Consider the following 15,036-nt stretch of genomic DNA (forward strand, 5'->3'; position numbering starts at 1 on the left):
GCTCTAGAGGACTGTTGGTATTTGGTGGGGATATGTTATTTTGGTTTTTCATGTTATTATTTTTTCTCTGTAATTTTGACATGTGAATTTCTTTGGTAGTTTCTGATTCTTGTGTCAGACTCAGGCCTTCAAGTTTAGGTCTGCTTCTTTTTGTGAACTTTACGTGTCTTTGTGATTTACTTTTTGGGCATTTAAAGCTTGTTAGTCTAAGCTTCCGGTTCTCTTGATTTTATATTGGAGTGGTCAGATTACTTATTTCTTCGTTAGTTCCCACAGAGGCCCAATTCAGGTGAGGGTCAGGTGTTTTCAGCCTTTCTCCCAAGGTCTGGATCCCTCCAGGAAGGAGTTTGGCCTCAGGAATTTGGGGGTTGGACTGGCCTGGGAGCCTGGCCCAGGAGAGATGGTGGTCTAGGGCAGGTGGTGGCCATTCCACCCAGAGATGTAAAGGCATATGTGGCGGGAAGAGGCCCCCAGGACTCCTGGGGACTGCACTGAGGAGCTGGGTTGGTCCTGATGCAAAGGATAGGAAGAGGAAAGGTCAGCCCCTTTGTCCCAGAAAGAGGCGGTTGGGTGGTGCAGGCCCAGGGAAGCAGAGGGAGGTGAGGGCGGGGCCAGGCCCAGAAGCAGTGCTCTTGGGGCCCAGAGAAGGCACTACATCGGTCTGGATGAAAAGGATCAGGAAGCAGAATTGGTTCCCCAGGTGTCTGGATCCCTAAGACAAGGAATGGGCAGGACCCAAACTAGGAGTAGAGAACAGGGGTGGGGGGGTGGGGGAGATGGGAGATGGGAGGGTGAATGAGGCTGGGGGAGTCAAGGTGAGGAGGGCGCAATGGACTTACCCGGAGAGAGGCCTGTGGGTAGGAGAGAGGCCTGAGGCGGGTCCAGTAATATTATTTTTAATATTTTTATTTTATTTTGGGTGTATGAGCATACTGCATGCATGCATGTCGTGCAATGTCTGCGGAGGTCAAAAGAGGGTGTCTGATCCCCTGAAACTGGAGTTTTGGACAGTTGTTAGCTGCCATGTGGATGCTGGGAATCGAACCTAGGTCCTCTGCAAGAACAGTCAGTGTTCTTAACCGCTGAGCCATCTCTCCAGCCCCCATTTAGGTTATTTTAAAGTGTTTGCATTTAAAAACCCTAATTAAGGAAGAAAGTTTAATATACACTCACTGTAAACCATTGGCTTCCCAGAAAGAAGCACAGAACTGACAGTGAAGTGTGCCAAGTCCTTCCATCCTGGTGTGTGCGAGATTTTCTTTGTTGTTTCTAATGCTCATATCTTGTTAATGAGTTGGCATCTCTGTCATAACACCAAGAGATTTGCAGCTTCGACTTAACAGTCATCCATCTTTGGAGCCAGTCTTGGAGGCCGTACATGTGGCGTTCATTGTAAGGATGTCTTGTTGAAGAGCTGACGCTGTGCTTTGGGTGTCAGTGTTATTCCCACTGTAAGGATGCGTAGATCTTCAAACCACAGCAACAACCAACCTTGAGATCTTCACCAAACTGATAAAATTGGTGTACTTTTAAAGTTTACATTCTTTTCATGATAACTGGAGCGAAACACATCGTTATCACTTTCACAGTTGTTTATTGAGCATCTGTTAGATGAGATCCTGTTCTTGCTGTTGTTGATGATCAGTGGTGGACATGTGACAGAAGGGTGGTAGAGGTGCCGAGCTCCAGGTACCCTGCTGCTTTGTACTCTGTCCTCAAAGGCTTCCGTGCACTCTGTCCTGTCTGCTGGACTTTTCTCTGGTCACGTGGTCAGGGAAACCTCGTCACGCACTGTACTCTCAGCTCTTGTACTTTTTAAATTTTACTATCCTCAAATGTGACGATTATTTTTGATGCTGTTTTATGGCTTCTGGGATGAGATAAATGTCCTAAAGAAATCTGTCCATAGAAAATGCACTGTCAGGTCTGTTTTGCTGTCTTTAAGTGACATGGTTTATCCATCCCATATGTAGACGGGGAGGTGAGGTTTTCCTGGCAGGGGCAATGTGTCCCCTCCCTGAGTGTCTTTTGGACTGTTAGGCTGGAGACCTCCTTTGTCTTCAAGCGTCTGTCTGCTTCAGTGTCTCTGTGTGCCCACTGGCTACAGATGTATTTAGGAATGATGAAATTCTCGTACGGCTCAGCTGACTTGCAAGGACTGAGTTGTGTATAGAATTAGACCCCCTTTCGGGCTGGACGACTAGTGACGGCCTCATTGGCTTGCTCTGCGTCTGGCTTTTGCACCTCAGCACTTAGACCTGCAGTGTCTCACCTGTAGAGGGCTCACTTCCTGCTGGCTCTGTTACAGTGTTCAGGGCAGACTGCCTACTTTACCTACTGTCTGGGGTCATTGAACAACGGGGCAGCACTGCTGGTCAGAGTTGGGGCTGCCTTTCCTTTTGTGTGTTTTGTTTGCTACCTGGAGACTTAGTAGGACTTCATGAACTGTCATGCCACCCGTGACTGCCACCTTCCTGTTGGTGGTTATAGACTCTGGTCCTGTGGAGTCTGATGCACACTGAGCTGTGTGCTACAATTAGCAGTGACTCACAGTGCTGATTTTATACATGCCTTTCATGTTAGCTGGTTGGGTTGGGAAGCATTTTAGTGGTAAGGCCCTTTCACAGCACCTTGTGTGAGGGGGTCAGAGACATCTGGATGATGGCTCAGGCCTGCCACAGTTTGCTAGCTGCCTTTCTGTTGCAGGAAACGACGTTGGGCGGAGCTCCTATGGGGCCATGCAAGTGAAGCAGGTGTTTGACTATGCCTACATTGTGCTCAGCCATGCTGTGTCACCGCTGGCCAGGTCTTATCCCAACAGGGATTCTGAAAGGTAAGAGTTGTAGCGTTTGGGCCCTGGGCTCACCTCTCCTGTGGAGGGGCAGTGCACCTCTCCTCTCCCTGTGCTTCTGGAGAGTGTATTAATGACACCTTGTCATGTTGGGTGGACCTTGCATGTGGTTATAAGAAAGACTTTTCAGGACTTCAGGATGGCTTTATTTGGGTCATTGTGGTTCATGGTTGAGCATGTCTTAATTGGGGGGAGTAATTTTCTTCTGGGTGTCTTTAGGAGGGGACATTTGGCTTGGTTTGCACTAAATTTTTCCCACTCTGCTGAGAGACCCATGCTCCCTCAGGGTCTTGTGGTCCTAACACAGATTGACAAAACCAACATAACACATTCAATGTGGGTTTTGCATAGTTTATGACATCCGAGATGGGGTGACTTACAAAGGCATGAAATAACCACCATCAGCATGACCCACCCTCCATCTCCCCAGCTCTTTGTATGCGACTACCTGCGGGCTCTGTTCCCTGTGCTCAATGTGGCAATGGCTCTGCCCCTTCATTCAGCTAAGGTCAACTATTGGGTGGGAGAGGTGATGGGTTCCAGCTGCTTGACTCCTGCAGAGCATGGGGAGGAGGTAGGACTATAGCCTGTGTCATAGTGGAGAAACTCCAGGTTACAGGCTTTAAAGCTTTGGGTTAGTGTTGTCCTCCTTGAGATGTGAATGCTCTGCTGGTGAGTGAGTTCAGATCTGAGGACTGTTCTGCCCCTGCTCCCTCATGGCTAGTTGCTGTCAGTCCACATCGTGAAATGTTTGCAATGTATTGGTAGACAGAAGGGTTTATCTCTGACCCCAGGGTGGCTGCTGTGGTTCGTGTGTGCGCTATGGGGTGGCAGGAGAAGAGATGGGAGTGGGAGGGAAGAAAGGACTATGGGGCCTAGGGGCCAGCAGTACGTTTTATCTGTTCCTGGGTAGACTGTGGGGAAAGAAAAGACTTGGGAGACCTGTGTCAGAAACCTCTCCCCACAGTGGTGGTGCTCAGGGCTGTGGAGTTATATGGGTTGTCCACACATAGTGTCTTCAGGCTGACCTTGAGCCCTGTGATAGGAAATTGGGGTCTCTATTTTCATCTGTGTAGTGGGAGATGAAGTGTGAGAACAAAAGTCCCTGTGAGTGGGAGAGCTGGGCTCCCCTACAGAAGAACGAGTCACATTTACACACAGTGAGCCTCCTTTTTCCATACTGTGATCTCATAACTCAAGGATATTCTGTAGAGCTTGTTTGTCCTTAATGAGATGATGTGTTCTTACAAGTACCAAGCAGCCTCACCTATTGGCCTATGTCTGTCCAACCTTGTTCTTTGCAGTACTTTAGGAAGAATCATCAAAGTCACTCAGGAAGTGATCGACTACCGGAGGTGGATCAAAGAGAAGTGGGGCAGCAGAATCCTTCCATCGCCAGACCTGGGTGAGAGGCGTATGCAGTGGGCTTAGTCTTCTGTCACATTGAGGCACAGTCCTCATTTATACCAAGAAAGTAGCTGCCTTTTCTGATGGCTGATAAGTCTGTAAGTTCTGGACCAGCACTACCCAGTAGACATGTAATGGTCTACATACGGAATTTTAGTTTGTAGTGGCTGTATTAGAAAAGTGGGCAGAAACGGATGAAATTAATAATTAATATTCTATTTTATCCACCCAGTATATTAGCGTTGTAACATGCAAGAAATAATTGCGATATTTTGTATTTTTGTTCCAGAGTTTTGAAATCCAGTGTTTATATTTTAATGTGCTAAATTTTTATCAGAAGTGCTTGATTTATAGTTTATAAAAGCTTCAGATGAAGATTGACAAATTCACGTGTTGTGCAGATGTTTTAATGTGTTATCACGACTGCTGCACTTTCTGAAGTTATATTACTTCAGATTTCAAATTTGGTGTGTTGGTCTTAGACAGCATTTCAGAACTGAGCCGCCCCAGGTTGGCAGTGAACACTGCACTCCTCAGTAAGGCAGGTTTTGCTTTCCCACCCCAGACAACAGGATCAAGATAAAGGAGCGGATCACGGTGTGCAATGGGGAACAGGTGCAGAGCCGAGAGCCCGGCTCGCCCTACAGCCAGCGCCTGACTTTGTCTCTGTCCAGTCCGCAGCTCCTGTCTTCAGGTTCTTCTGCCTCTTCTGTGTCCTCACTTTCTGGAAGTGATATTGTAAGTGACTTTTGCTCTCTACTGTCTCCTCCCCTTTGTGTTGGGTGGTTGGTGTTCCTCATAGTTTTCTCTGAGCATAGGACCTGCTTCTCCAGCTCAGCTCAGTTCCTTGCTGGTGTGTGTGTGTGTGTGTGTGCGCCCCAAAATCTATGATGGGTGTTCTCTGACACAGGCCACACGCCCCCAGGCTACATTGCTCACAGTGGCAGAGGCAGTGATAGCATTCAGTGGAGCCATGGAATTTCTTGGGTAGTTTTTTGAAAACCTATTTGGAGATTTGCCAAGTTAAGCCCACAAGTCTCATCTGTGTTTCTGTAGCCTGGTCTCTGTTTGGAGAATGCTCTGAAAAGATGGGTAGGTTGGGACCACCTGCTGCTCAGAAGCTAGGGTTGCTCTAGTGACTTTTCCTGTAGTGCCTCTTCACAGCCACCCTGCCCTGACCCAGCCCTCGCAAGCATTACTTACTGCTGGTTGTGGTTCTTGTCTTTTTGTGTTGGACCCCAGGACTCGGACACACCACCCTGCACCACGCCCAGTGTTTATCAGTTCAGCCTACAAGCACCCACCGCCCTCATGGCCAGCCTGCCTGCAGCCTTGCCGCTGCCCAGTGGCAAACCTCAGCCTGCTGCTTCCAGAACGCTGATCATGACAACAAACAATCAGGTACAGGGCTCCCTTCCTAGAGATAGCCCCAGGGGATAGCATCAGCTCCAAGCAGTACAGCAGAGCAGAGCACTGTTGATTTTGAATTAAAGACCATGTTGAGTCTTTGATAGGCCAAACGGTCATGTCTTGTGGAATTTTTATGTTTGATGGGTAGAGTGCAGTTTTGATGATGCTGTAAGAAGAGGCTGACCTTTGGCAGAGCACCCCTTAGGGTTGGTTTGCTCCGTGAGGAGGCTGTAGCAGACATTTGGTCCTCCTTGGCTCTTAGAAACTCAGTGAGTAGACTTTCAAAGTGTTAGTATGGGCTTGGACTTTGGTGCTGTTGATTGGGCCTTATCTGGGGACTTTTTCTTTCTTCAACATTTAGATAAAATCTATAATATTAAGTTTTGTATATACATCCCAATTGAATTTGTGTAAACTCAAAACATTTACTTGAAAGTAAGAACAGCTTTGGAAATGGAGGGTTTTTTTGTTTGTTCCTTTTTCTTCCGTGAAACAATAAAGAAACATACAGGTTTTTCTTGGGGTAGTTTGGCTCAGTTGGAAATCCATTCCTACTGAGATATTCTGGGTCCTGAAGCTGCTTAGGCCCATCTCCATGACTACAGTGCTGGTGAGCATTTGACACATTCATCCAAAACAGTGTAGCCCAGACTAGTACATTCTGAAACAGTTGTTTAAGCTATTCAATTCTGTCCCATTTAGACTTGATTGTCTTTTGGTCAGAACAGTGGCCCTGGCCTCCCACTTTGGAGATGTTTAACTCCTCAGACACAGTATCTCTGAGAGCCTAGTGCTGGACCGGCTTCAGCTTCCTGCCAGTGATGCTTGTGTGGTCCTTGCCCAGGGGTGTTTTGTATCTGTTGTATCTAAGGAAATGTAGGTATGGTGTCCCAGTTTGTCCTTTGTTTGCAGGTCTGTATGTCAGTGGTGAACCAGGCTCAAGTTTTCAGACAAGGCTGAAACTGCTTTCTTATTTTACTTCCAATAGGACAGTCTAAATCCCAACCTAAAATATTGGTCCCATCTGTCCTGTGCAGCCTAACAAAATGATGTTCACCCATTTGGGACAGGATTTCTAAGTTTGACAGGAATGGATTTGGAGGTCATCAGCGCACATCAATCTGTAGGAGACTATGGGAACTGAGCTTACTTTCCTGTGATATACTTCCCTGGAGAGTGGAACCCCACAGAGGAAGAGTCTAGGTGTGATACCAGGGTGCTGGTATCAGATTTGTACGTGGGCTTTCAGCAAAGTGTAGCCAAACTCTGCTGTCCCGCCTGCTGCTGGGCTCCATTCCTGGAACTCTTCTCATCCACTCCCTCTGGAGGTTTTCGGGGCAAAGGCAGTGATGTCCCCATGGGTTGGGAGCATTGCCTCTAGGCTGAGTTGGGCTCTTAACTTGCATCCCCCTGCTGTGTGGGTGGGGCCGTCAGGCAGAAGCTAGACTGGGGGGCCCTGAAAGAGCTGCACCTGCTCTCTTTGATCCCTTCCTGTGGTCCCTTTGTTCAAGTTGGGGTTGGAGGGGCTCTGCCTACCCTGGGACTCATTCCAGATCTAAGTGACAGCTGCCGTTCTGACAGCTCTGATGATTTTGAATTGTGACTTGGTTTTCAGAGAGTTTTAGAACTTTATGACTTAGTACTGGGCATAACTTCATATATTATAACTTCTGTTTCAGAAAATAAGGTATTTACCATTTGAAGGCAGTGTTAGTTTATAAGAGAACACAAGTGCTTTATGGAGCTTCAGCTCAGAGTGCTTTCACTTGTGGGAGGCTATGGATGTTTCTGATTTCTTCTAGACCAGGTTCACCATCCCTCCACCAACCCTTGGAGTGGCCCCTGTTCCTTGCAGACAGGCTGGTGTTGAAGGAACCACCTCTTTGAAGGCCGTTCACCATGTGACCTCCCCAGCCATCCCCTCAGCATCCCCCAACCCGCTGCCCAGTCCTCATCTCTACCACAAGGTGTGTGCTGCCCACTGTGCTTGCTGTTCTGCCTACTCAGTGCTGAAGAATTTATTTTAAAAGGGAATTTGTTTTGTCATTATTCAGATTCATGCTTGCTTTCTTTTCTAAACAAAACTTTAAAATGTTTACTTATTTTGAAATGTAATAAGTCACACAAAACATGTATTAACACTTGGTTGAACTAAAATTTGAAACAGCAGGGATCACAATGAAGACTGACTTTGTTTTCCAGTTCATTTAAGTTCACTGTATGCCACATACTCTGGTTTCTAAGCGGCAAAAGAGAAAGCCAAGCACCTCTCTTGCCACACGCCTGCCCTGTCTGCCATGCTGCTGGTTGCCGGCCCCTCAGCAGTGGGTGGAGCTGTGCGTGTGACACCTGTGTCTGTCCTCCCAGCTCTCAGTAGCCCTGGGGCTTCTTTGTGCCTCGAGGCGTTTCTCTACCCTCTAGGGGAAGTTTGTCTTTAATTCCCCATGCCTGCCTGTGTAGAGGACTGTGATCCAAGGCTTCCATAGCAATTCCTTGTGAGGTTTGGTGTTGCTGAAGTTCCCACTTGTCGCTCACCTCACCACGGCGTGCCAGGACAGCCAGTGTAGTTTTTATTCTTGGGGGTGGTTCTGTGCCCTGTCACTAATTCCTGGTTGCTGGTTTTACTGAGGTGGTAGAACACCCTGCGGGGACTTAAGTTGTAGCAGTGGTGCCTTGTTACCCTGCTGTGCAGACCCGGCAGGAGCAGGATGAAAGGACAGCGTTGACCAGGGAAAGCGGCCTTGTATGGCTACTTCTGCTTCCCCCTCCACATGTTGGGTTTGTTTTCTCTCTTCCTGAAGCCAGTTTGTGTTTTCTCTTGGTCCACTTTGTCATTACTTTGGAAACAGCCCCAACCCACGCTGCTGCAGGTAAAGATGCCGGGGACTAGGTGGGGTGTGTATGAGTCACTTGTGTGGCTCTAGGCTACAGATGAGTGGCTTCTCAGGGACCTTCTCATCCCAGTGCACAAACAAAGGAGGTCGGAAGGGAGAGCTGAATGAATCTGCAGTTGATGCGGAATGGAAATGGTGATCTTGTCCCAGAACTGTCAGAGTGCTGGTTTCTCTCCTGCCTACAGGACAGCTTCTAGGTGCCTGGCCAGCGATGACCTGATACATGTTAGCTGTGCACATCTGTCCCTTGGCCTTGATATCTGCCAGTGGGGATGAGTGCAGCTCGGAGCCTCTTGAGCTCACTGCTTGAGTCCTGGGTGTTGCCTAGCTCAGTAGTGCCCTCCTGGAGGTCGTAATGGCGGCAGCCTCACACTGTGCTCCAACCCTTTCTTTTTGTGTCTCTCCAGCAGCACAATGGCATGAAACTGTCCATGAAAGGCTCCCACAGCCATGCCCAGGGTGGCAGCTATAGCTCTGTGGGCAATGGAGGTGTGCGGCCCCCCGTGGGCAACCGGGGACACCACCAGTACAACCGCACTGGCTGGAGGAGGAAAAAGCACGCACACACGAGGGACAGCCTGCCTGTGAGTCTCAGCAGATAATGGCTCCTGGCCGTACCACCCCAGACTGCCCAGAGGCCGCAGGGGAGCCGAGACCAGCATCCAGCACCTCCACCGTGGGCTGCCGAGTGCCGCCTGCCACTGGTCACTCTGCATGTTTCTTTGTGTGGTGGCCGCATCCATCTTACAGAACAGCTCCCCGCGCTCATCTGTGAAGCCTTACTAAACGTGGATGTGCGTCTGCCTGCCTAGAAGTCTTCGTCCATGCCCAGCAGGGTGGGTGCAGGACCTGCAGGGACTGGAACGTGCTCTTGGCCGTTGTGCAGCCATGTCTTGTCGCGTGGCGATTTGGAGTTCTCGTTGGTGTCTGTCACCGTGGCAGCGGAGCCCTGCTCCTGTCTTTTTAGCGGGGAGGGTGGAGGCTGTTGTTTTATTGCCCTCATGTCTTGTTTGAAAACTTTGGGACTGTTTTCTATGTAAATATTGAAAACTTATGATTTGTGCAATAATTCAGATATTTTTTATTTAATTTCATATTTTCACATAAGTTATATTTAAGGGAGGAGGGAGTTTTTTTAAACACGCTTAGATCCTTTCCCAAATTGCATTTTCTAAGTTGGGTTCATCGTGTTGGCTGGTTGTCTGATGAGCTTCATTACGACACCATAAGAGGAGGGGCTCGAGGGCTTTATTTTCACTTTTCTTTTGGTCAGAGGCAAGTGAAGGAGCCGAGTCACCATGGTTTCACGAGACATTCAGCTCCCAGGCCTTGGACTGTCGGCCTCAGGCTGTTGTCCTGCTCTGACCACAAGTTCTGACATTTTGGTTTGGGTTCTTTTAAACTAGACAACAAATCCAGCATTTAAAGTGCCAGAAGTAAAACTTTCTAGGGGAGAAGAAGTTGTCACATTGTCACATCTGGAATGCACTGTGACTTTGGACACTTCAGTCCGCTCAGTTACGTGGCTTGGAACGATGGGCCTGGTGACTGCCATTGTAGATGAGGCGCCCAGATTAGGAATGTGGAGAAAGGAATTTCGTTGATTCCGTTGAGGAATCTGCATAGCAGTATGCATTCGTTCTGTTAAGAGCAAATATCTGAAAAGTACCTCCGCTGCTCAGGGCATGTGGGGAGTATTTTAATGTATCACAGGAGAGCACAGCCCAGCATGGGCCCAGGAGCGGCTGGTGCCCGGCGTCGGAAGCATACAGGTATACTATGCAAGTGTATTCTGCCACAACAACCACTGTCTTTGTTACTTTTTTTGAACAAGAATATGTCCATCCTGCCTAACCCCGAGTTTCTGGAGCACCACAGTTGTCCTGGGAGTTGTTTTCATCTTGTGGGCCCTCAGACTTCCATTTTAAAATGGGGGTGCTGGTCCTACTAAACACTGCAGGTAGGTTGGTCTTTGAAGTTCACTAGTGGAGGATGACAGGCTGAGAAGCTAATTACCATGACATCTGATTGATGTGCAGCAGTGGGAGTTGTAGATCGATTTTGGAATATGATGGACACCCAGCAAGGACAAGCTCTGCATGCCTGGGCCTGCCTCTCTCAGCAGGGCAGGCCGCTGTTGTCAGGCCCCTGCCGTGGGGCCCTTGACTCTGGGCAGCATTCCAGAGCAAAGAAGCACATGGGGTCTGTAGTTCTTGAGGATTGGAATCATCCAAAATATTTAAAATATTTAAATTGTCGACCTGTTGCTAAAGAATATTTATGAACGCTGATCCGTAGGTCTGTACTAATCTACACATTAGCAATATTGACTGTAAACCTGCGTTAGGGAGCACAGTGGGGACTGCAAGTGTCCCACAGGTATGCATTTTAAAGTTCTATCCACAGGCACAGGCACAGGCACAGGTCCATCCCCGTTCATGGTGAACCAGATGAATTGGCCTGGCTACCACTGTGGCCCCATGCTACAGTTTGACTAAAAGATACCATGTTTCGATTTTATGTGGACAGTAATGTGGACACTAAAATTGACATATTTTTATGTAAAGTTTTTCTATTCTTTGATTTTTAATAAACTGTAGAAACCAGTTTTGTGTTGCCTAGGTGCTTTCCTCCTGGGTGTGGCTGTTCTGCATTGGCTGCCTGCTGGGTTGAGAGGATCCTGGAAGGGTAAATGCAGGTCCCAAGGTGGCACCAGTGGCCAAGGTGGTGGTGGGCTATTTTACCATTGTCTTGTTAGGGTTGTGCCCTGGGCTCTGCCAGGTCTGCACAGGGGGATGTAGCTGAGGCAGACACTGTCACACGCTGGTGCTGTGTCCGAGGATGCTGGAGGACTGCACAGTGTTGTGCACTTAGGATGATCCAGTGAAACATGTTAAGTCAACACTATCGCATTTCAAACTGCCAAATATGATGCACCTTAAAATGTAGCTTGAGTTTGTAGATGATAGGAAGTCGGTAAGCATAAGTGACAGAACTTGTTCAGGCTGCACGGCCCCTTGAATGTGTGCTGTGGAGCATACTGCCTTGAGTGCATGTTGTGGGCCTTGTGGACAAAGCAGCCCCTCTTCCACAATAGTTTTTTTTTTACTCTGGTGGTCTGAATTGGTCTTAGAAAAAGACCAGTCCATGACAATAGAGGCCTCAGAAAATTCCAGACAAGACCAGAATGCCAAAGCTAAGGGACTCCTGGAATGGAAACATGCTGTGGATGTGTCGCCCAGGGCTGTGTCCTGCCTTCAGAAGGCCCTTGGCTGTGGGGCGTTCACTCCAAGGGCCCCTCCAGTGCGGGTGCCTGCTGCATTTGTCCTGAACCCTGGAACTAGTGTTGAAGTTGACAGTGCTCGGGACCAAGGACTGAAGTGCGGGTTTCTGTTTGGGGAGGGGAATACATTACTTGAGAAAGATTGCTTTTATTCTTGAGCCTTACTCAAGTCCCCAGTGTGTGCCCAGACAGTGGGTGCAGGTGGTAGTGCCCAGTGACGTCTCAGTGGACGTGAACCCCGACCTCAGCTAGGGGTGAGTCTCAGGGATTGATTAGAGTTTCAGTCATAAAGGTGAGACGCAGACTTTCTGTTGTGCTGCCTCTTAAGAAGGCTCAGTGCAGCCATGAGCCTGCTCCATGCGGCCTGGCTTCCATCCTCTGGCAGTAGCTACAGAAACAGTTTTCCTTTAGGGGGCCCCTCTGGGTTCTTTGTGCCCTTGCCTTGCTGTCCATCCATTCGGCCTGGTTGACATGTTGAAACTTTTGGGGATCACAAAAGGTTCACAACACCGGAGGGTTTCCAACTGTGCTTGATTTTAATGCCAGTGGAAGCTGTTGCAAGATAGATACTGCCCTCTAGAGACTCTTCCTGGGAAGTGGTCTTGACTGTGCTAAACACTGTCCCTGACCCCCCAGCCCCCATCCCTTAGCTCCTCCCTCACTTCCCTCCTCACACCAGATCTCCAACATTCTAGGCCAGTACTGTCCAGCCTTCCTTTGCATCCACTCTCATCTGGCTCGCCCCTGCTTCAAAGACACAGGTTCAAAGCCCCTCACCTCATTGTTCTGACAAAACCGCCTGGTTCACCTGACTGCCAGCCACCTCTGCCCTGTGCTCAGAGCTCTGAGGATAATGCTGAGTTCCCTCTAGTAAGTGCCAGAGGAGAGGTGCGAGCTGCCCTGGTCTTACACCAGCCCTGAAACCCAGTCAGATCTATCCCATCCCTGAAGGCCACATCCCCCCTTGGAGGGGGCTTACCTCTCTCCTTTACTCTTCTGTTGTGATCCATACCGTCCTCATCCGCAACTCCTGCCAACTCCAGCTACGTCTGCTTGCTGCCCTGCCCTGCCTAGCTGCTGCAGCCCTTGGGTTGCTCCGCTGGGTTCAGCTCCTGCAAATCCTCTCCCTGAGCCTTCCCCCAGCACTCCTAGCTGCACTGGCTGAGTCCTGCAAGCAGGCCTGTCTTACGAGCACATAACCTAGGTGGTCTCTGTACAGGTGCCTCCCAGATTGCTACCTCTGTGGGTCTCCAAGCACATGGACTTGCTCCTTCAGCTCCAGCCACCTGCTTCTGATGAGAACTCTTGATCCGGCAGGCTGGCCTTGGGCATCCAGCTCCTCAGCAGGTCGTTGGCTAGGCCTCCCTCCTGAATCTCAGATGCCTCCTCACCAGCCTGCATTCCTCCAGCACTTTATTCCACAGCACAAAGTGTTTTTGGAAAATAAACTCACCCCCTTGCTGTTTACAGGGAAACTTAGGACAGTATTCCAACTCTCAGGCGCCACATTTGCTATGGAGGCCTGGGTTGCTGTATTCAAGTACACGATATTCAGATCCACTTAGACAGGAAATGTCCTCTACAGCTGGGGCCCATAAAGTTTAGCCTGTAAAGTGCTTGGCTGTGCTAGCATGAGGACCCAAGTTCAATTCCCAGCACCCGTGTACAAAAGCTCTTGTAATCCCAGTACTGGGGACATGAAGACAGGAGGGTCCCTGGGACTTGCTGGTTGGTCAGGCCAGTGAAAAGACCCTATTTCAAAAAACAAGGAGGATGGCATGTGAGGAACGACACAGGAGTTGACCTCTGGCCTCCACACGTATGCGTGTACGGGGGGAGGGGGCCAGAGAAGTGAAGCCATCATTCTGGGCATAGCCCTGCTATAGCGCGGATAACCCCAGCCAGGGCCAGAAGGTGATGTGTGGAGCTACTGTGGCAGGCAGAAAGGGCCCAAGAGGAGGGCACTGCATTCTGCCCATGCTCTGTGTGCTCACTGCTAGTGAGTGCTCAGCGCAGCCCCCGGGGGCCACAGCCCAGCCTCCTGTTGGCCGATGTTCTACCTAAAGCCCTCACACTGAAGACCCTGCAATCATCTTTGCTGCCATCTCCATCCCTCCCTCCCACTTGGCAGTATTGTTAAAAAGTAGACACTTCCTCCTAGTGCCCCAATGTGTGAAAGAAAAGTAAAAACACGGGGCTGGAGAGATGGCTCAGCGGTTAAGAGCACCGGCCGCACTTGCAGAGGACCCAGGTTTGGGTCCCAGCACTCACATGGTGGCTAACAACCACCCTTAACTCCAGATCCAGGGGATCCAACACCCTCTTCTGACCTCTGGGGCATTGTACAACACGGGTGCACTTACATTCATGCAGGCAATACAGGCGTACACATAAAATAATAAAATATAAAAAAGAAAAGCAAGCCCTGTGATCAGTTGTCTTGGGGGAGAAAGGAGTGGGCTGTCCACAGCAGGAACCCGCCCCACAGAAGCCCCTGGATGCAAAGCTTGGTTTTGCCGCTTCCTGGTGTGTGTCTTCAGGCATATTGCTTGACGTTTCTGTGCCCATCTCCTCATCCCATGACTAAATGATATTTACAGAGAACTCTGAAGCCAGAAGTTCCAAAGTGGACCCTTGGCCAATGTAAACTGGCATCTAGTGGGCTCTAGTTGGGGGAGGGAGCCTATGGGAGGGTGCCATCTGGGAAGTGGGTGTATAGATAAATAAGATGGTTTGGGATATTCTGTGTGATATACACACACAAAAAATTAAAAAATGAATTTGAGGAGGAAGCATAAAAACATGTTAATTAGTAGAGGTGATAAAACATTACCGTTGAAATCTACCTGATGACTTTATAGACATACACAGGTGCCAAGGATCCGAGTGCAACCGATTATGACTAGTAATAATCAAATACATACAGATTAGAGACACATGCGCCAACATCTCAGCGTTACCAGCAAAAACGAGTCTTTCTGTAAGAAACAGTATATTTTAAAATGAAATGGAGATTTTTTTAAAGGTTAAAAACTCATTCAATGTTATGTCTTCCAGGGCTTATACTGAGTTCAATATTGTATAACTGTATTATTTCAACAGCAAACCTAAAAATTTTATAGCCACTTTTGAAAGAGATGTATCTTTGCTCTGGAAACTGTTACTGAGTATGTTAAAGCTGTAATGAAATG

At 48.8% G+C, this 15,036-nt stretch overlaps 1 protein-coding gene across 2 annotated transcripts in view; it reads left to right on the forward strand.

Moving 5' to 3' along the window:
- The window catches only part of Tent4a (terminal nucleotidyltransferase 4A), a 51,388-nt gene extending 40,220 nt beyond the window's left edge, over positions 1 to 11,168 (forward strand). Inside the window, exons 8-13 of one of the 2 annotated variants that reach the window (XM_008834575.3) lie at positions 2,707 to 2,833; positions 4,156 to 4,256; positions 4,824 to 4,996; positions 5,501 to 5,659; positions 7,471 to 7,635; positions 8,970 to 11,168. In XM_008834575.3, the coding sequence (XP_008832797.1) occupies positions 2,707 to 2,833; positions 4,156 to 4,256; positions 4,824 to 4,996; positions 5,501 to 5,659; positions 7,471 to 7,635; positions 8,970 to 9,164 (920 nt within the window). In that variant the 3' untranslated portion in view covers positions 9,165 to 11,168. The remainder of the gene's footprint in view (positions 1 to 2,706; positions 2,834 to 4,155; positions 4,257 to 4,823; positions 4,997 to 5,500; positions 5,660 to 7,470; positions 7,636 to 8,969) is intronic. The other variant, XM_017798555.2, reaches the window with a different exon arrangement.
- The last annotated feature ends 3,868 nt before the right edge of the window (positions 11,169 to 15,036 follow it).

Source organism: Nannospalax galili, unplaced genomic scaffold (assembly GCF_000622305.1).
Source record: "Nannospalax galili isolate Female #2095 unplaced genomic scaffold, S.galili_v1.0 scaffold197, whole genome shotgun sequence".
In the NCBI taxonomy this organism is placed as follows: Eukaryota; Metazoa; Chordata; class Mammalia; order Rodentia; family Spalacidae; genus Nannospalax; species Nannospalax galili.